We start from the raw sequence: 22,321 nt of genomic DNA on the forward strand, positions 1-22,321 counted from the left end.
AAAAGTATTGGTGAGCAAACTCAGTGAACTTCTGTGGCTTTTCTTCCTTTTTTTTTTTTAAATGAGCAGTAGTTAACATAGTGCTATTCCTGCTGAAGGTATGAAATCAGCAACTTTATCAAGAAAACCACTTAAACATTTTTTAATGGAAACCATATAATTTTTCTCTTTACAGGTATTGAACACATCCGGTTTGTGCTGTGGACTAGGCTCTTAGGGTGTTGTCCTTTGGATAGGTGTGCACCAGTGATACACATCTTTAGGCGGTCAGTGTGATCTAGTGATGAAGTCTGATTTTCATTTCCCAAACTAAACTCTATTGCAGACTGCAGAGTCTCAGTTTTAAGGTACAAATAAGGGTGTGAAATGAACTAAAAGACAAGCTTAGGCAGAGATGTTGATGCACAACTGCAGGGAGCTACTGTTTCCCTAATAAGACCCAAAGCTTTTGTGAGCTCAGTTTGCTGTCAGTGTCAACACATTAGGCTTAGAGAGTCTAATTTAAATCATACTTCCTCCTGCTTATGACAAAGATGCAGTCACAGTACACAGGGTGCTATGTGTAGGATAGCCCCATTTTCTGTTTACATGTTTGTTAGAGCTGAAGAATATTTTCCATTATATCATCAGTGATCTGCAAGAGGGTTAAGGACAGACACTGGAGAAAGATTTCCAAATCTTCCTTTTTGAAGTAGAAATAAACAGGTTGAATAGAATGGGGGAAAATGTTTAAAACTGAAGAAAATATTAAAAATGAAGGTAAAGGTCACTCAGCCCAAATATTTTCTTCATTTTTTTCTTAGGGTCTAATACAGCTCAGAAAAAAATTCAAACTCTCTTGCTGAAGACAGACCGACCATAAGGGGTTGTGCTGCATGGACAGTATTCAGGGATACACCTTATTTCTATTTGAGCTGAGGCATTAAGTAAACAGAAAGCAAACTGGAGCCAGAGTTCTGCAACGTGGTATCTGCGCAGGAAGCTCCAGAGGCAGAAAATGTTGTAGAGGTACTTTCTCCTCTTCTTGTAATATTTCTCTTAGAACATTAGTATGATATTTTTATTCCTTTGAGATGTTTGCTGGTAAATCAAAGTATTTTTATTCTCTATTTGTGTTTTAAAAGGTACTGTGTTCTGACTTCAAGTTTAGTGATTTCAAAGGCTTTTCAATTGATCTCTACAGACTCATAAATAATTTTGCGGTTGTTAATGCTTTGATGTGTTTCTGATTTTGTTTTTACATTGCCTTCATTGCAGTGAAAAGAAAACAATAAGCACTCAAAATTTTAGCTAGATATCCAGTAACTTATTCCTATGACCTGAGTATTGCTTGTAATCACTATAAAAGACAAGCATAAATAAGATAAAATGCTAACTATTTTGTAGGTAATAGATTTAAAATAGTAGTATACAGAAGAAATCCTGTTGTCATTTATAGACTATTCTAACCTTCACAGATATTCTACATTTTCTCTATTTCTTTTCTGTCTGCCTTGATCAAAAGCCAGGACACAATCCTATTTAGCGTCTCCAGTTTCTTCTTTGCAATCTAAAACTTTTAGCTGCAACTCCCTAGAAAGTGCTTTCAAGGCAGAAGAATTTTTGCCCTTCTGACCTTCTGAAATATATTTATCTACCAATGTGATGTCGTAAACCTATTTTTATGCTTGTGCAAGGACGTTTACTCATGAAAACATACAGAGTACAAAAATGCACCCAAGTTTCTTTTACTGCCATTTCATTATTGAGAGTATTTCCAGAATATTCTTTCCTTTTGTGTCACAACCTGAAGCTACTTTGGAAATCTTTTCATAATTAAATTTCTGAGCACTCTTACCTGTAGAATGAGTTCTACTATGCTGTTTCAGAAGTAGTAAGCTGCCTTTGTTTTTCAGCTCTTGCAGTGATTGAGTAAGGGTTGCCAAGGCTTATTGAGAGTACAAATTCACTACTAGTTTCTGTTTCACACTCTGCTGTAATCTTTTTCAAATTTTAGACTTTTGAAAGGTGTTAATAGTTCTAAATTTGGAACAAAGAAAATTGAAATGAAAGGTCACCTTGGGTTTTTCTCCTCAGGCTTCACATATTCTAGGAGTGCTTCACTAGTTAGAAACTTGTCAACTCTATTAGCAGATTTTCTTGACTAAGCACATCGATGTAAAACAGTGGTATGCTTTATATAGTCATTCATGTGTTGTGTGAAGGAAGCAAAAGATGATACCTCTAAAAGGGACATTTAATTGCGACTGCACATTGTGATTCTGCTATCTTCCTCTGTCATTCATTTTGACATTCTTCATTCTGCTATGGTGAGTAAGCCCTGAGTGAGCCAGGCATATGTATGTTTAGTCACTGTATTATGGTTATACAACATGATATCACATCCTGTTTCTTAAATAACTGTAAAAAGGGCTATTAAAAGCTGTATTTTCTGTATATTGCTGTGTTCAGGCTGAACTAGGATCTGTCAAAAATAATAATCAATGCAAGGTGAATAATTTAAAAAGTTATGATGTTTTCAGAGGGCATCATTGCAGGCCTTCATGCAGATGTACTTTTCCAAGGCTACATTAGTTATTCTAAATCCAGATGCTGCTTTTGCTTCTTTTCTTTTTGGAGGGGTAGAAGCCGTGGGAAAGCTGAGGTTTATTGTAATTGTTGCTTAGTTTTAGATACTGTTCTTATTCATTAGCATAGTTTAGATTGACATCTCTCATCTTTGCAGCCTTATAAGAATACTGATACTGTGAAACAATTCCACATTGTCACAAAAATCCATCTTACATCTGAAAATATCAATGCACCTTTTATCCTCGAAGGACCAGCTATTGCTTTGTGTACTGGAACTTGGGGCATGGGACTTTTAAGTTTATCAAACATTTTATTACATCCTCCACTTCACTGGAAGATGGGCTAAGGAGCACAGCTATTGGCATGTTGGGCCTCAGTCACTGATATTGATGGTATATTATAGTTGAGAGGACTGTGCTCAGGCAGGAAGATGGAGATTGTGTTTATATGTAAGGCTGTTACAGGGTCTCCACACAGCTTCTCTCCTCCAGGCTGAACAACCCCAGCTTTCTCAGCCTGTCTTCATAGGGGAGGTGCTCCAGTCCCCTGATCAAACTTGTGGCCTCCTCTGGACTTGTTCCAGCAGTTCCATGTCCTTTTTATGTTGAGGACACCAGAACTGCACACAATACTCCAGGTGAGGTCTCACAAGAGCAGAGGGGCAGGATCACCTCCTTCGACCTGCTGGTCACACTCCTTTTGATGCAGCCCAGGATACGGTTGGTTTTCTGGGCTGTGGGTGCACACTGAAGCTGGCTCATGTTAAGTTTCTCATTGACCAGCACCCCCAAGTCCTTCTCCACAGGGCTGCTCTGAATCACTTCTCCACCCAGCCTGTAGCTGTGCCTGGGATTGCCTCAACCCAGGTGCAGGACTTTGCACTTCACATTGTTGAACTTCATGAGGTTTGTGTTGGCTTGCATCTAAGACATGTCAGGGTCTCTCTGAATGGCATCCCTTCCCTCCAGTGTGTCTACGGCACCCCTCAGAACCTCACACTTATAAACACATGTAAAACCAAACGCATTTTCTCCTACAGGTAATTTCTCTTATTTGCCAACAGCATTCTGGATTTAATGTGTCCTGCAATGTGTTACCTGTTTGTCTGGGCTTATTATTGTCTACAAGGTTGAAAGACTTTTTCTTTATCCAAGTCGTTAGTGACATGGGCCATTACCTGGCCAAGAGCAGATCCAGATGAAATCTCACTGATTATACTTCTGGAGATCAATGATTAAAAGTTAATCTTAAGGTTTGTGGTTATTCCCCCCCCACCCCACCCCCCCTTTGCTCCTCCCCACCGCTGGTAGTCTGCACTCTCCCTGAAATAGTTTCACTTTAATTTACTTTTGAAAATGTTATGATTTAATGTCAATAACATTCTTAAAATTAAAATATACTACTTGATCTTCTGCTTCTCTATGAGACTTGTTGCCCTGTTATAGAAATTAATAGCCAACAGTCAAAAATATAAAGCAATATAGATTTAAAAACTATTTCATTAGTAGGATTTTTTAATGACAGTATTTTTCCCAGAGTTTGTCTCTTCCTCATTTTTTGGCTTTTTAAATCTGAGCAATGTGGTCACACATTTCTCACACAACTTCTGAGATTATGCAGAGGAAGCTAACAGCTCTGAGCTTGCTTCACTCCGTTCTCAAGGTATCATCATATGCACTTCTTCAGGCCCAGCTGTCACTATGGAGATAGGACTCATTTCACCTAAATTTAGCTGCCTATAAAGTAGCCATCTATATCTGCGCAAGGGTGTAGGCTCCTATCACAATCAAGGGAGCCTTAGTACAGTCAATGACTAGTATAGAGCTCTTCTGGAGAGATGTTGTACAGGCATACTTGAGGATGAGGTGAACTGCAGTATTTCCAAATTATTCTCAGACCTTTTCTTTTCCATTTAGATTAATTCTTTCTTACTGATTTTAGTTATTAGCTGTGTAATTACCGGTCACCCTTTTATGAAGAGTGATGGAAAATGTACTTAGCCTTCTGCAAGTGGGCTATCACAAGGGTTTTCTTTTTGTTACAGAGTTGTTTTCTTGCCATCCCTTATGTCAATTTCTTTGTGCAGTTAAATTTGTGCTTTATCCTTTCTGACTCTGTTTCAGCATCTTCTGCTATTCTTTCATACTTGTTCTTAGGAGTTTGACCTGGTTTCTACTTGCTGTACATTTCTTTCTTGTGTTTCAGGTCATTGAAGACCATGTTGTTTAGCCAAGTTGATCTCTGACCATACTTCCTATCCTCCTACTGTGTGGGATTGTTTGTGTTTGTACCCTAAACATCATTCCTTTAAGGAACTGCCAACTCTACTGAATTCCTTCTGCTTTGGCTGTGTTTCCCATGAGAACTTACCTTCCAGTTCCCAGGGTTTATTGGAGTCTTCTTGTATAGAGTCGCATGGGTTTGAATTGATCTCTTCTTTTGTCCCTCATCTAAAAATAATATACATTATCACATCACAGTTGCTCTCAACCAAATTACCTTTACCCTCATGTTCCCAACCATCCTCCTTCTTGGTTGCTTAGCACACAGCCTCTTGGCAGGCTGCTGTTGAAGGGTTTGGCAGGCTCTGACAGCTACTGTAGACCATACACAGGGAGTGGTTAAATGCTGCTCATTATACCCAGAGACAGACACAGCACGCTGCTTTGTAATATGCAACTGGAGATGCTTACCTGAACATTCACAGAGAAACACTTGTACCTTTTAGGTGGACATTCAATCAAAACAAATACTACATTTACTGTGTTTCAGATGCTCTTGTGGGAAAACATCTATGTGGAAGCAGAAATGCTTTGCCCTGCCTTGAAGTCCAGGTAAGGAGAAGACAAAAGCCTCTTCCTTGTTTCCTTTGCAGACCTAGGTATAAAATTAAAGTACTGTGTCTCTTTGTATTGATCTTTCTTTGTCTCATCTTTATTTTCTATTTACCATCACTCAGAGGAATGGGAAATCTCCACTGAGGTTCTCTGATAGGGTGAGTAAAATTGTATTAATAACTTTTTATGTTACTGTGATTTTCACAGTATAGTCAAATCTTCACAGGGAAAGATTTCTTTGTCACAGAGGTTTTTTTGGGTTTGTTTTAGTTTTTTCATTTATATATTTAGAAATTGCCATTGAATCTCACAAGAAATAAATCGAGATATTACTTAGCATTTGAAATCACACCATGATGAAATGAATGTACAGAGGATTTTTTTTGGCTGTCTATTTTTTGTTGCTGTAGCTCTCCTCAGTTAAGAACAGGGGAGTTTAACATACAGCTAAAAGTTTGTGCTGCAGGGATTCCGGTGCCTGAATGAAGAGACGGAGGCTCCCATTCACTTTCTGTCTTTGCTAATGGTAATATGCACCTTAACTCTTCTTGTTTCAATACAGTTTGCAGCTGCATAGGATTTTGTCAAATATCAGGTGTTCAAGCAGAAATTTTCCATGCTAGGTGTCTGCCTCAGATAACTTTTAAAAGCCTTTAGGCAAAGATAATTTACGTATTTTTATACAGGGCATTTGGAAACTATGTTCTTTTTTCTCATCCTAAATGGTTCCAGTGACCTCTCCTCTAAGTATTGCAGGGTTTGGAAAAAGCATTTGAAAACTGAGGTTAAGGGGAGATTCCTCTTGTATATTCTCAGTGAAACCTTTGCAGGACTGAGGTGGCACAGGGGAGTAAACCATCCATTTTAAATAACAGGGCAAGCACAAGCGAGATTTTATGGGGGAAAGTTAGGGATCAGTGGTAAAATAGATTCTAAGAACAAAATCAGCAGGAAGAAGCTGTGCCTTGATCAGTAGTTTGAAAATGGATGTGGGAGGGAAGAGAAAGGAAAATGTGTCAGTACAGTTTGGGAGATACTAAAATAGCTAGAGGAGCTGAAGTGCAGAGCCTGGGACTAGCTGAGTACAGGGCTGGGAGCGAGAAGCAGTGCGGCTGTGTGGGAGGCTTGGAAGAAGGAAAGACAGATCTGATGAGCTGGGTTCGGAAGTGTGGGGGGCTGTGAGGCGGACTGAGGAGACTGAGGGAGGAGTCTGGCAGTGGGAGCCAGCAAAGAGCTGGTTCGTGCATGGGGAAGACTGAATAGCAGAATCCGGATGAGCTCGGATGGACATTTGGGAAGGTGGAAAACAGGATTTGCTGGGCAAGCTGTCAGAAAACAATACAAGGATGGCTTTTGGAGGTAAGGGTTTGCTTGAGACTGGGTTAAAATTTAGCCTGAGGAGTGGAAGCAGAGAGTGGGGAAGAAGGAGTCACACCTGCGGTGGAGATGGGATGGGGGATGAGGGAAAAGCACTGGTGTCCATGCAAATTATGTCCAGCAGGAGGGGACCTCAGTGTTGGAGAGCTTCTAGGGAGCGGGGTGCAAGAAGGTAGAATTGGGGGTATCAGGAGGGGAAGACTGTTCAGGCCATGCTGATGGTGGGAGCAAGGGAAGCAGGGACAAACTCTTCCAGTGCCAGGCATGGCATCCTGCATGCCTCAATCTTGCCATTTTGTGGCTGTCAGCAGGTAAGTCTGACAAGCTTGAGTCTCATCATTACTGATGCTGGGTTTGTTCAGAAGATAGCAACCTGCTGCCACTGTCAGAGTATCTGACAGTATCAGAGTATCACTGCCATTAGAGTATCATAAAGTCAGTCAAGGGAGCTAAATGATTTACCACCAACAGTGATTGTTGTGCATGTTGTTACGATGCCACATGAATACATTTTTCATTAGTTTTTTAACACTTGTGTTTAAGAAACAAAATACTGCACACAACTTGACACATCCCGTTCATGGGATGGACATGCTCTTGAGATGCTCTAGGGCTGTGTAGTAGGATCCCCAGTAGGGAAGGTGTGCAGTGAATCAGGCAAAAGGTCTTAGGGTGAGAGTTTGAGCTCTTTGTCTGCCACAATGATTCCACATGGTGTGGAGCACCCACCTTTTCAGACACTCATTGACTGTCCATTCTTCATTTTCTGGGTGCTTGAGCAGGCTCTAGAAACCAGATTTGCAGATTTTTTGAGCATTCATATCTGTAACTGAATCAGAAAGACTGTTTTGAACTTAGAGTGTACTGTAATGCTAAATACTCTGAGGTGTCATCTCTTTAAAGACTGTGCTGCCAAAAGCCAGCTGATAATTCACCCTGTGCTCTCTGATTTAGCTCATGCACCACTTTAATCCTACTCTTTCCTAACTTCTTCATATTTGCTACTGCATGTGCCATAGTATGATGTAAAAGCATGTTACATATAAGCAGATTTTAAACATAACATTTCTTCTGAACACCTTGTCCCACAATACAGAGGAGACCAGAAAAGAAAGGAAAACTAGGCCTAGATTCATGTAGGAGGGAAGAATAATGCATGCACACAGTTTGTCAGGGAGGATGTTTCAGGTGAAGAGGCTATTTCTGTAAAGGAGTAGGTACCAAAACACTGGTGTAAGTACTTGTACATGAGCATGGGAGCTTTTGGAGGGGTTTAACAAAGGAAGAGTTGCGGGGAGTGAGAGTAGCGGTATGGCTTTGAAAAAAAACTGTGCGAAAATGAGGGTCAAAAGCTGGACAAGAATGATGGAAGAAGCTGATGAGATGGGTGCAAAAAGGAAAATAATTCCAGGAGAGATATTTTGTATGCACTGGAGTATAAAAAGAGAAAGTGAGATAATGGCTGCCATCAGTTATGGTAGGGGGGTACTAGTGGAGGGAATACAAGAAGGCTATAAATGAGGTGAACAGCAGCCAGGAGGTTGCCTGGGGGTTGTGTGCTAAGAGGCTGGGCTATTACAAACAGTCTGGCAATTGGTGTGCAACGGCAGGAATGAATGAATCAAGTTTACACAGAGAGGTGAAGAGCGGGAGGGGACAGAGAGGATCTAGGGTTGAGACAAGGTACATAGACTTCAACAGCAAGGACAGCATTGCTATTACTGTCAGTGACTGAGAAATATGGGAGGGAACCATAAGACACATGAAAAGCCAGAGACCTAGTTACCAATATAATCAGAAAAGCAGAGGGATTTTGTGAGGCCCCATATCCCAGAAACAAGCCTGATAGAAGGTCATTCATTGCCACCGTAGTAGGAGTATATGATGTTCTAAGCTTTTCTTCCGTGCTCTCTTTTCTCCCTTTCTTCCTACTTTCCAGGTTTCTTAGGCTCATCTAGATTCCCTAGAAAAAAATGGTAAAGGTTGCTGTCCTATGGTTAGTTTTATAGTGGATTAAATGGCAGTTGATATGTGCATGAGACCTTGAATTATGCATTTATATAAGAAGTCCACATGGTCTATTATCAGGTAACCAAGCAGAGGGGGTGGACTTTGGTCTCATATTATCTGTCAGGCCCCAAAAGCACTAACAGGGCACCAACTACCCCTGCTCAGTCCCCTTGGGAGCTTTTTGCTGTTGTGGATTTCCCCTACCCTGTCCACAGCCCAGGGCCCCGTGTCAGCCCCTCAGGTCATCAGTGCCTGCCCCAGCAATTCTGCTGCAGGTCTGGTCCCCAGCTCCCCATGGCCCAGCCAAGCTGGGCCCACCCATGAGCTGATGTTACTGCAGGTTTCTTGGCTGAATCTGGCCACCATCTCCAGGTATCACCCTCCACGGGTGGTGTTGGATACAGGCTGGTCAGGCCTCTGCCACGCTGGCCATGTAGTTATTGCCCTTGTTTCCCAGCTGCCATCTGAAGGGAAGAGCTGTCCCTCACTGCTTCCTGACAATATCAATAGGAAGTGGCCATACTTACAGCCAGGCCTTTCTGGCTACAACTACAGGAAGAAAAAACATAGACAAGTTTGATCACACAAGGGTTGGGTTCCAGTGCATGAGTGACTGCAGTGCATTTAATCTGTTTGTTGATTAGTTTTGCGTAACCCTTTCTGTTCTCATGTCCTTGAATTCGTTCTTCTCCACCTTCACTGAATTATACTTCACATCTTTTCCACTCTCATTCTCCACCTCCCTTTCCCACAACATCATTTGAGCAGGCTACACAGCCTTTCTATTTGCTGTGGCCTGGGCTCTGCCACTAAGGTTGCTGCTCCCTGCCTCTTTGGGACTTCTTTTCTGTCAGACTCTGTGCTGCCTTCACCCATGTACTCTTTTTTTTTTTTCTCCTCATTTTGGTTCTTTTCATCCCCAGACTGGCTTTTCTTTTAGCTTGCTCTTTTGTGGGCTGTTTGGTAACAGTTCTAGCACACTGGCAGCCTAACTGGTGTTGGCATCCCTGAAAAGAAGGACTTTAAGGAGTGATTTTAGGTGAAAAATGCAATAGCTCTGTAGGTGCTTCAGAAAGAAACTTCTTCCAAAAAGGGGGAGAGCAGAGGAGAAAGCAGAAGCTATTTGTTATTGAGGGCTAATGGTTGCAGGGGCTAGCAATATGACTGATCAGGAGGTAAAGGTGAGGTTTTAATACTGCTTGAGAAATGACGGGTAAAGAAAACCTTGGAAGACAAGACAAGATGCCATGGGATGAAATAGAGAAGGAGAAGCTAAAAGACAGACATGAGAAGGTGATGTAATGAGAATAATAAGCAGTTCAGTAGTGGCAATGAGGAAGGTAGCACTGCAGTTGCTGAGACCAGAGAGAAATCTAGTGCGGTACTGGAGAGCTGAGATGACCACTGCAGGGAACAAGAGTTTTAGCTTGTGCTTGTGTTGGAAATTGTGACTCTGTACCCACCTAACTGCTGTGAAGTGTGCTACTCTGAGACACCCTTCAGTCTCTTCCTCAGTAGCCCCCAGTCTAGCTCATATGTTGTCTCCCTACTGAGATTGTACCTGAGCTTCCATGTACTGAGCACAACCCTTGCTGCTGCAAGTGAGATGATGTCAGACCTTGGCTCTTGTTGGCAACATGAACCATATCAGAAGGTTCTTCCAGCCCTTGGCTGACTGTGGCCTGTTGAAGGTCCCTAATTCACTAATAATTTTCCAGTAAGTGGAGCAAGCCTGCCTGCCTGCTGAGACTCCAGTTTCTGGGGTCTCCCTCTCTCCCTCCTGTCTATCCATAGCAAGCAGGGGAACAAGGTGGGTACAGATTTAGGTGAGCCAGGCTCTTGCTTCTAAAGGCGCAGTTCACCCTGTTATAACAGCACAATCAGAAGTTCATCCAGCAAAGCTTGTTTTTCCTGTTTGTTTGTTTTATTCTGGCTGTCCCTGAGGGGTTTCTACACGTCATCCCCTCCTTACCTTCTGTGTACTCAGGTACGTATCAGTATGTACGTATTTGCAGTTGTCTTTTTGAAGGGATTAACTTTAAGTACCCAATGGGACTCAGCGACTGAGAATGTTATCTGTTTCCAGAGATTTTCCCTGCCTTCCACTGAGCTGCGCTACTGGTACCTTTTCTAACTTCTGGCTTCAAATGTACCAGGAACACAAAAAAGTGTTGTTGTAAGTTCACTCTTTAAATCTGGCAACCCACTTATCATAAGTGGGGTACAGAGGATCACCCCGTATGCTGAGCTGTGACCAAGGCCTATCTGCAAAAAATGAGCTCGAGACACACCTTTGTAAGTTTATCAGCAGGAGACTTTAAATCCTTATCAAACCAGTTAGTTAGTTTACTTGGAGCAAACAATATGCCAGTACAACTGATGTTAATGTGTTTCTGAGCTACAGTTGTGTGTGTATTTATATACACATCCATATAGTTCAGAAATATATACACACATGAATGAGTGTGTGTACATGAATTTCTGTACTTGGGTAATAGGTACCATACATAAAGACTTAACATTATTCAACATTTCCAGTTATAGGGCGTCTAATTTTTTAAAGGATTGTTTTTTTCAGACTGATTTTTTTAATACTTCTGTACAAACTGCAGATTTTTCGATTGGTTCAGGAGAATGGATGAAGGAATGATTAAGGAATGCTATATTATGAATCATTGTTTTAGTAGTGCAAGGACAGAATGATGTGCCAGTGATACCTGCTCGAGGCAATGCAATGTACTCCTCGGGTGCTTGTGCTGGGAATAAACCTGCATGGCAGGAAGGAGAACTTCAATCCGAGTGTGATGTGCAAGTCATTTACTTGTATGACTTTCTCATTAAAATATCTTTGGACTATTTCCTAACTGAAAGAGTACTAGAGATTCTGTATCAGACCTTGTTTTGGTCAGGGGAAAACAAACTCAGTACAAAGCCAAGGTTGGTGTTTGAGTGTGAGTGGTTGTGGTGTGGCTACATATGGCACAAATAGTTAAAGCCCAGACCGTAAACAGACATACAGGATGGTTGCAGAAGATCAAGTATCACAAAATGGAAAGCAAGTATGAGGTGAATGAACCAAGAGAAAGGAATTTAACAGAAAAAGTTATCTGATAACTCAGGCATATGACAATTCTGTGGCTGCCCTGGAAAAGTACAATCTCATCAAGACAGAGAGCTCTTCTGGGTCAAATGATCTAGCTTGACATACAGGGATGTGCAAGTAGGTTTCCAGCCACCCCTCCATATCCAGTGTAGCACACAGAAAAAGGGGATGTTGAAAATAATTAAAAGCAGAAAATTGTCATAAATTTCTTGAAGGGAACAGAAGAATGCAAAAAACATTTTATGATCAGCAAACTTAAGAACAAAGACACAAACAATATGATGTAACTTAGTTTGGTTTTGTTATGGGGAGCTTGTATATCAGGAAGAAAAAGAGTCTTGACAATGGATTAGCAGAGGGAGATGGTAGAATAATCAGCAGTGCAAAGAAGGCTGGAATTCAATAAAAATCTCTCATTTTATAAAGGCTTCATGACTTTTCCCCCATCTTGCATGACAGAAGATGATTAGCATTGCTTTCTCCAATAATCTGTTCCCCATTTGATACCATTCTTGGCTTGAGCAAGTATGGATTATGTTATAGGAAATGGATCTCACCAAACTGACTTACTATTTTTGTTTGGATTTGGTTGATTAAGGTAATAACATTGATATAGTGGGTTTAGAATTGTATAAATCATTTCACTTGATACTGCAGCATATTTTGGCTAAGAAACTAGAAAGCCATCAGATCAGCTAGACACACATTGAAGGAATTCAGCACTACCTAACTGACGGGCCTCAAAAAATCTCATCAGCTGATAGAAATCCTTCCGAAAGGTTTCTGCAAGAGCTCTATGAGGATCATTCCTTTTACTGCCAGGTAGTAACATCGAAGAAAGTCATAAAAGGATTTCTGATGAAATCTGCACAATTCGGTAAGACAGTGCAAGGTGTCTCTGCCCATGGCAGGGGGGTTGGAACTGAATGATCTTAAGGCTCTTTCCAACCCTAACTATTCTATAATTCTACACGCAGAGATGGAAACATTAAACCATAGCGATGAATGGTTGATCTATAATGATGTGATCTGAAGAACAAGCAAAACCCAACAGTTCAGTGTACAGCAGTTTTCTAGAAGATTTTATCCTTCATTAAAAATGACAACCAAAAAAATCCACAACACTCACCCCAAATATGTGTAGTAATGACAAGGCACACTAATGCCCTGTAATGAGTTTTTAGTATTTTGTCCTGCCTCTGGGTATATGTTAGTTTCAAAGAGATGCTTATTTCTCTATTTGCTGTGCTACTTTTCACTATATTTCTGAGGGGTTTTTTGAGTTCTGTGGTACTGTTCTGCTTTGCCTGTGGGAGTCTGTTCTGCTGCCCTTTGGTTACAGCAGAACTAGACTATTATGGAGTTGTTGCGTTAATAGATTCACCACACCTTGACTGAGGAATGCCTTGTAGTTACCCAGTTACCTTAAATCACACTTAATTCAAGGTAGGATGAGGTAAAATGCAAATAGAAGGATTAATTCCTTGCATCTAAACCAGACAACACAATTACAAATATCTGGAATACACAAGTGAAAAAATAGAAGAAAAAGTTAATCTGATCTACCGACACTGAATGTATCACAAAGGTGGTTTTTAGTTCAGATTTCCCTCCCCCTTTTATTCATTTCCAGGTGACTTGTCCCTCTTCTGACAAAACAGCTCTCAGAGTTTTCTTTCTTCCTATTCCTCAGATTGCTCTTAGGTGATTTTCATCACTGAAGACTTTGCATTATACAGAACTCCGTACTGGGGTGCCCCATCAGGAAACATCTTCAGAAGAAGCCTTTGGACTTCACCTTCAGGTAGCTTCTCTGAATTATCATTTTGACCTCATTTGATACTGGGTGGCTTTAGCTCTTAGAGCCAGTCTGCACTTTGAAGTTCTCTAAGGGGTCCAGAAAAATTTTACCTGTCACCTGTTAGCTTGTTCTATCCCTCCTTATGGTCTGACTATTCTCCTCAATTAAAATAAGGGTTCTTTTGCTTCCACAAATATGCAAATGTTTTAGTAGAGGAGTTATCTCCTGTGTTTGACTAGCTCATAAACAGCTTCTTTCCCTCAAGGAGGCAAGTCTCCTCTGGTGACTCATTGACACGTTTCAATATGAAATGTGTCTTACTGCAGACCTTATATTCTGTACCAGTAATTTAATTAACAAATATATATGATATAAGTATCTAAATAGGGTAAATTAATCTAGTTAATTTTCTGATTCCTGAGACAGGTATGATAAGAATAACTACCCTTATACTCTGAGGTGACAGCATTTAAGGTAAACGAGGCCCAATTTCTTTCTCCTAGCCATATTCTAAGAAGGAGTCCCTTTACAGAATTGTTTAGTGTCATATTTATTTTAATTGCTACACATCATGAAATAGTGTCTTCAAACCGCTTGTGAAGAAGAATACAAAGGGATCACTCAGTCTTGGACCTCATGAGTTCAATGAACAACCTGTCTGACTTTAGCTGGCCTTGAAAGTAGCCTTTGATGCATTAGAAATCAATAGATAACATGGTGAAGGGAAAATTGATGTGCAGTGAAGCAAAGGTTTAAGGCTGAAGATCAATCCATGCTTTTTCTTGTAGCCTTTATAATAGTCATATTCAGCCAAGAAAATACAAAAATATTGACTAAATACCACAATATGTAAAAATGTTGCATTGATTTGAACGCATATTGTAACAATTGAATGTAACACATGTATATTATTAATATATGTGACTGCAGATTTGTTCATAATGATGTTTACAGGTCAGAGAGAGTAAACAGTCATCCCCCTCCATTTCACAGGTCATGCCTAAACTAAGATTTAATCATGAGTAATGCTGTTAACTGTTGAAGATATTTGGGTAAAGATGTGTGATACAATAATCAGCTATCATCTGTGAAAGGAAGAAGCCTTGTGTTCAAGTACATTGCCAGCAAGTTAACTAGTGCTGCCTCTAGTACCGTCTCAACACACAAGAAAAGTTTCCATTATGGCAGATGTAGTTCATGTACATTCACACTTGAGGGGATGAGGGCATCACAAATAACTTCCAGAGTGGTCCTGTTGTATCTCTGTGAAAACAAAACAGAGAGAAGTTTAAGTTACGTCATTAAGAAATCCAGGCAATGATGATTTTATTGCCAGCAGGTTCTGGGTGAAAAACTGAAAAGTGGAAAAGGAAGATGGTGTTGCTTGACTTTTTTGATGGTGCAGACTTTATGGGACAGAAATAGAATGTCACATTTGCCAGCAGTTATGGTTTTGCACTTAACTTTGCTATTTCAAACAAAAAAATAATGAAAAGCATGCTGCTGAAGAGCTTTCTAATGGGGGCAACACAGGAAGATTTCACAGACAGCTTAGAGAACTCTCTCTCCAGGAAGTACGAAGGGACAAAACGAGTGAGCACAGGAGAGGGAATATGTTGAATGCTGGACTGCATTGGTCTTCTTTCCTTTTATCTATGAACATGGGACATCTCCTTGCCTGTTTTTTCCTTTGCTGCTTCCTCCCAGAGCGAAACACTTGGGAGCTCTTATGGCAGCAAACATAAACACTACGATGTCTTTGGGAGAGAGAGAATGTGAGAATTCATCTATTACTAGCAGTTAGGATTCTATGGATTGTGGATTCTCCTGCAGTGAATATTATTTGTACAAAGTGGAAAGCTTCAGGGCAAGAGATGGGAAGAATCTCATCCTGAATGTATCATAGTCTTGCAGATAAGCCTGTTGCAGGCGACAGCAAACTTTGTACTCCCAGATTCTAACATGTAATGTTATTTTTTAAAAGAATACAACTCTGTAATCATAAACGAAGTTATTGTTACACAATATGAAGGGATAGAGAGTTTGCATGGCAGAAACACCATATTTGCATGAGAAGAAGGGCAAAGCATTTGCTCGTACACAGTCCATTGTTCTAAGAATGTATGTTTTAAGTTTTCTAATACTTTGAAATGGTCATAGTATTTGTCTGTTCAGTTTAACAGTATAATTATGGTGAGTCTTTTTCATAGTAGAATTTTTACTTATTAGCAAAGCCTGTTTTTACAGGCTTAAAAGGTCTTTCTGCTATTATAAAGTCTGTTAAGGAATACCCTGTTATCTTTGTTATATCAGTCACACAAAATCTAACTTGTATTGTTTTTCCTTGTTGACAGAAAGGCAGATTTCCACTTTAGAGTTCATGTCATCCTCCTTCCTGTGAAAATAATATGAACCAGAAGGTGTTAATTTTCCTTCTCCCAAATTTTATTTTTGGGATATTTCTTTTTGGCTTTTTTTGTAAGAGACAAAAAAACCTAACAGGTGAGTAAAGAATTTACCAACAAAAAGACTGAATGTTTTCTAGAACCAGGGACACCTTTCCCAAATGTTTTAGAAAGCAGCTACAGAGCCTTAGTGGTAAACAATGTGAAAACATCCAAGGCCCTGCCACTATTGCTAGCATAGCAATATATGAGAGGGAGAGCACTACAAAGAATCGGTTGACATTAGAAGTGTTAGAGCATCGATCTTGATTAAAGTAATACTGCAAACATGTTGAAAGTTTTCATTTTAACAGACTTTTCACTAAGCAGAACAGTTCATTGCGTGTTTGCCATAGTAGAGTCTGGTGACAGAAAACAAAATACTGATTTTAGCATCTTCATTAGTTTTTATATGCAGAATGATTAAGTGATATGAGTGTCACAAAGAGAGAGACTTAATAAGTCTATTTCACACTAACAGTTTAAAGTTCTTTCTTGGTTGCAGGTGTTTTTCCTGATCCCACTGAAGACTGGCTGGCAATTCAGAATGATCGCAAAAGCACACTGGCTTCTCTCTGCCTGAAGAACGGCCTCCTCAAATTCAGAAGTAAATTGGATTCTCATGTCGCAAGCCAGCTCTTTGTGGAGCACAAACATAAATTTATCTACTGTGAGGTGCCCAAGGTAGGCTGCTCCAACTGGAAGAGAACTATTTTTCTTCTTCAAGCAAACTTAAATGCTGAAGCTTCTGAAATTGAACATGACCACATACACCAAACCTCACTGATCAAGAAGCTGGTGGCGTACCCTCCGGCCATACAAAAGGAATTTCTGAACAACTACACCAAAGTGATGTTCACCAGACATCCCTTGGAACGGCTGGTTTCAGCTTACAGAGACAAACTTCTGCACTCTGAGCCATTCTACAGTGTCACTGTGGCTAATGAGATTAGGGCAATGTTCAGGAAAGACAAAAATTCATCTGAAAAAGTGAGTTTTCAAGAGTTTGTCAATTTCATTGTAGCAAAACCACCAAATAGTCTTGACATTCACTGGAAACCGATGTTTCTGCTCTGTGATCCTTGCAACATTCACTATGATATTCTGGGTAAGTATGAAACTCTTAGGTTAGATTCTGAGCATGTTCTGAAGGTCATTGGAGCACCAAAGAGCCTGCACTTCCCCAACTTGAAGAGGTATGGCTCAGAGAAACGAACTAATGGTGATATCACCTTGGAGTACCTCAGACAATTGAACTCAGAACAAATTGAGAAGATCAAAAAATTATATCAAATGGATTTTTTCTTGTTCAACTATACTATGGACTATGAGGATTATTTTTCCCTGAATGACTAATGTAGGTTAAACAAAGAACAGTTTCCTCTGTACAAAGCTGGCTGAACCTGTCCCCACAGGTGTTTGATATGTGGATTGTTGACTGACTGCTGCTGAGATTCTACTGGTGTTTGGGGATGTGGTTAATCATCCTAAGCACTATTATAACAAATCCCTGCCAAGATCTGTTGTACTGTACAGTACTTTATCTATATGAAATGATTGTCTTCCTGTTGATCATTAATGGCATATGTTTGTTTCATGAAGACTGTTTATAAATAATAGATTTTGGTCTGTTGGTAAGAGGGGAAGGATGGAGAGTGTTGCTTTCCACAACAAATATTTTTAGGACATATTTTTTTTTACATTAAGGACTTCAATTTTTTATTAGAAAAAGACATAAGAAGCAATAAATTATCTTCTTTAGAGTCAAACCACTTGTTGTCTGCAAGAACCTCAATCACGAATCCTGTAGAAAAGAAGCAAATAACTTCAGATGCTTGAAGCTGCATTGCATGGAGTTTAATGTCTGATTATATTCCCTTTTAGCAGTGCTGTCACCACAGCCCACCAGCCTCATCTCTCAAGCAGCTTAGCTGGCAGCAATCCAACCAGGGTTTCCCTTTTACCTCTTCAAAATCTTCTGATGAGCAGCAGGTCTGGTGTTCCTGGTGACTTTGCACTCTTTTCACCATGTTTGTGATCATTATGGTCTGATTTAAGAGGGAAGGCCTGACAAATATATCTTTTCTTTTGAGAAGTAGGTAGATGTACCTCTAAACCGTACCACTGAGGTGGTGCAGGATTTAAACCCTCAGTGGAAAGGCGATTCTTACCTATTCTCCAAAAGCACTTACCACCCAGACAACTTGCTGGGCAGTCAGCACAGGCAGGACAATGTTTGGACTTTCCTCATTTGTGCCTGCTGGAGCCCATGAGCCCTTGGGACTGGTCTGAGCATGGCGATTAGTTGGAGCTGGGTAACTTCAAGTAACACATTTGTTCTGCCTGCTGCTTTCTCACCTCACAGGAGATTGAGTGCAAAGAAATTGATTGAAGTATTATGGTGAAGGGAGCAATGAAGCATGTGTGAGAAGCGACTCAAGCCATTATCCACTTCTTATATTCATCCGTGGCTTTAGTTTTAGATCTGTAACTGCTATTAAGTACGAGACTTGCTCCATTTTTTCTAAATCTACTGCCTAGTCACATTGGAAATTAATTTGTGACCATATTAATTGTAGCCAGTTTTAGAAACTAATAATGAGTATTAGCATCGCCTCTAGGGGATGTCAGTCTCTCAGGAGCCATCTTGAGAATCTCTCAAATGCGCTTAGTTCCTATCAGCTATATCTGCAAATGTACAAAGGCTGGCAGGCAGGGCTTGGATCCAGAGTTGGCTCACAGCTTCTCGATATATAGAAAATGACAGAGACAAAACAGCTTAATCACACTGCAGCCGCCAATCTGTATAGCCTTTGCTGCCAGCAGCATGGCCAAGGGAGTGGGAAAAGGAGGCTGAGAAAAATGGATGCAAAGGGATTTGAGTCATGAGGGTTGTGAAGACAGCTTCCAGTGCAGGGTGGTCTGTCTCAGAGGGAAGATGCAGTGATATACTGAACGTCAGCTGGAGACACTGATGGGACCATAGAGTCAGGAGGAAGCAGAGGAAGAAGCTTGCTACATCCCTCCTTATGGCAGACGGCACACAAAGCCAGGATGACTGTTCGGTACAACTGGCAGCTCTTGCATGGCTGACTGTTCCACAAATGGGGCAGCTTTGGCACAGGGAGAGATCCAAAGTGAAAAGGCCAAGCAAGAACAGCAATGAAATAAAAGCTTGTCATTTCATATAGCGTGGCATTTGCATTCATGGTTCTGGAACTTACCCTCACCGCCACCATATCTGGTGTCCCCCCAGTCCTGTCACCCTGCAGTACTGGACTGCTCGTGCTGCCCTGGCAATGCTGTAGTTCATGAGAATTTCTTTTACTTTTTTATTATGCTGAGGCAGAGGAAGCTGGAGATGATTCCCATCAGAACTAAGGCTATGCAGAGGGATGCACTCTGTCTCTCCCCTTCTCCCCTGAATCAGAGCCATCTCCAGCTACCTGCTTCTCCTGCTTTCTTTGTCAGATCATGCAGAGGAAGAGAGGAATAAGATTTGCTTCATAACTTGTTTCCACATGACAGATCCCCTCAGAACTATATCTAAAGCTGTAAATATATCTAAAGCTACTTTAATTTTCTGGCACCAACAGACAGCCTAGAAAAACTGAAGAAATGATACTGACAGTTTGATAAGTGTCTTTGTTATCAGCACTTGAGTAGTTAACACTCCCCTCCAGTTTCTTGCTGTTAGATGCAAGTTGCTTTCTATTCTTAATTCCTCTTTCACACAGGATCTCATATTCTTCCTGCAGTGCTGACAGAAAACGGATGGCTAACTCATTCATCACAAGCACTAGTCAGTAACAGAGGCTATTGGTGCAGAAAAACCTCTGTAACTATCCACAACGGACTTTCAGATTTGACCTTTGCCTACAGGAAACTGTAAGTAACACATTGCCTGGAACCACTGGCTGCTGTAATGCTGTTAACTGGTTTGGATCTCAACAAAAGAAACCTGCAGAAGATGTGTGTGCATGTGTGCACATATAACAACGGTTTTAGGAAGCAAACTGATATAAGTTGTACGTTACCAATGCTAAGAAACTGAGAATAACAGGCTGATATCTGTTGGAAAACAGAAAAAAAATGGACATTACCTCATAAAGGATATTGTGACATTCCCATGTAGGCATCTTTTAATTCTCAACCCAATCTACCACATTTCCATTTCTGTAAGCTTGAGAATACTTCCCAAGATCCCCCACCCAAGAGCTGCTGTGCTATGGTGCAGGAGTATGTAAGAGCTCTGCAATATGGCTCAGAGTTAATGAAAACAATGACCACTCGCTATATGTTGTAGAAAGCCTTCACAGCTTGTGAAGATGGGCATGGAAGTTCAGGCTGAGCTCAAAACATGAATCTGCAGGAGAAAATTGCTAGGTCTTTAGTAACTGCATTGAGTTGGCTGTATTTTTTAGTGACAGCTGTCAAGTGCTTGTGGAAAACTGTGCTTTATAATATTTCCTAATGTGTGAGCAATAGAGCAGAGTGGGACTGTAGCACCTTAGTTATTTCCCAGGTGAATCCCAAGACTCATTCCACTGGACAGCATAGTAAGTTTGCTGATAAAAGGGCTTATTGTTACTTCATTTTTGATACTGTAATGTCATAAAAGCTGATGAAGACTCTGCAGCTTGTCCTACAAGAGCTGCAAGACACCCGTACACTTTCTCTCTCTTCATGTCTCTTCATGGCCTGGGAGAGAGCTCTCCTGTATAGTCTTCCCTACAAGTGTACTGTGCAAAACAAAGGCTCTAAGCTGAGCAGGCCTCTCTCCTGCCTTTGCCTAGAGGACACTCAGTGGAGCTTCTTTCCTTCAGATGCTGACTCTAGGTGATGTTTTCCTGGGAGGGTGGGTGCTTGCAGTTGGGAGCAGGGATGGAGGGCTGTGGGGGGACTTGGAGCTGAGGTTCTGTGATGTATTCAAAGGGGTAGGAGGTGCTATAATTAATCTTCTGGTTTAATGTTATATGCCTGTGATATAGCCATTGTTATGCTTTGTTTCTAATTACCTTAATAAACCATAGTGAGTGATGAAACATTAATCTGTTTGTTCATCCTTCTCAATAATGTCTGTTTAAAACAATAAAAAGGACCCGGAGATGTTCCATCAAATCATAACATAGGGCACACCCTGTTAGACAACAACAAACACAAAGGCTCTGCTTTGGTACATTAATATAAAGCTGTCTCACAGGACTCATAAAGAATTAGCAAATACAAATGAGTATTCTCGTTTGGAGAAAAAATGGATCAAAGCAGGAAAAAGAAGGGAAACAAAATCTCGTGGAGTCAAGCTTGCAGCTTTCCCACAAATCCATCTGTCAGCAGGGAGGAAATAAGTGAGATCTTCCCATTCTCATGGATATCCACACAGACATCCTTTCAGGATAGGTATCCACAAACCTGACACCATGCTTGCTTTGTGGAAGTGTAACATAGAGATCTGATAGCTGGTCAGTGCATGTCAGCGATGGAGACCATGTCACCAGTTGTTCTTGAAGCAGGCATTTCCTCCATTTAAAAGTGATTCTGCCCATAGGCAATCCTAATTTTTCAGTGTGACTCTTAACATATTGACTGTGATGAGTGGTTTCTTATTCAGAGAACTTCCCATAGCAGGACAGCTGTGAACAGAAGAAATGGCATGAGCAAGAAACTCCTGAGTGTTTGCTGCTCCACAGAAGTATCTGTCCTCTGACCAAGGGAAAGAAGAGGAAACCCCACATGGAACAAACTGCAGCTGTCATGGCTCACAGCTAAAAGGATATTCTATTTCTGCATTCAGACTGTCAGTAAATCAAAACCTTCAAGCTCTGTCAGAGAGGTGGAACAGGAAAAGGGAAAAGGAAACAAGAAAACTACACTAATGCTCCGTGGTTGTGGTGTAGGCCTGGCGTGATTTCTTCCTGTCCCAGTACTCATCTTCCTTCCTTCCAGAATTATATGCCAGCATATGTTAGCATAAAACAAAAAGTTATTAGCTGATATAACTTGCATAAATTAATGTAAACCAAATCAAATCAAAACAGGTGGAGAATTTACCTGATAAAAATGTCTGGAATTTCAGGAAGTCCTCTTGGAAGTTTTGACTGAGTATCACATGCACACAGGGGTGCAATTACAGTGCTGCTTCTGGTAAGAATGATTTTTAAAGAGAAAGCTCAAGTGA

At 40.7% G+C, this 22,321-nt stretch overlaps 1 protein-coding gene across 3 annotated transcripts; it reads left to right on the forward strand.

The window, feature by feature from the left end:
* The first annotated feature begins 5,529 nt into the window (after positions 1-5,529).
* LOC136016617 (carbohydrate sulfotransferase 9-like) lies at positions 5,530-21,177 on the forward strand. 3 transcript variants are annotated; one of them, XM_065684116.1, is made up of 4 exons: positions 5,530-5,566; positions 13,592-13,702; positions 16,054-16,201; positions 16,649-21,177. In XM_065684116.1, exons 3-4 carry the CDS (start codon positions 16,108-16,110, stop codon positions 17,497-17,499), a joined length of 945 nt encoding a protein of 314 aa, XP_065540188.1. In that variant the 5' UTR covers positions 5,530-5,566; positions 13,592-13,702; positions 16,054-16,107; the 3' UTR covers positions 17,500-21,177. The 3 variants fall into 3 exon arrangements, with proteins under 3 accessions (XP_065540188.1, XP_065540187.1, XP_065540185.1); XM_065684115.1 differs by lacking the exon at positions 5,530-5,566 and adding an exon at positions 6,664-6,767; XM_065684113.1 differs by lacking the exon at positions 5,530-5,566 and adding an exon at positions 10,724-10,782.
* Positions 21,178-22,321: the final 1,144 nt, after the last annotated feature.

The sequence above is a fragment of the Lathamus discolor genome, chromosome 6, assembly GCF_037157495.1.
Source record: "Lathamus discolor isolate bLatDis1 chromosome 6, bLatDis1.hap1, whole genome shotgun sequence".
In the NCBI taxonomy this organism is placed as follows: Eukaryota; Metazoa; Chordata; class Aves; order Psittaciformes; family Psittacidae; genus Lathamus; species Lathamus discolor.

Coding starts and splice junctions, on each gene's coding strand:
- LOC136016617 (XM_065684116.1), top strand. CDS start 16,108: ATGAACCAGAAGGTGTTAATTTTCCTTCTCCCAAATTTTATTTTTGGG. Junction 16,202..16,648: donor GAGACAAAAAAACCTAACAG/GTGAGTAAAGAA, acceptor TCTTGGTTGCAG/GTGTTTTTCCTGATCCCACT.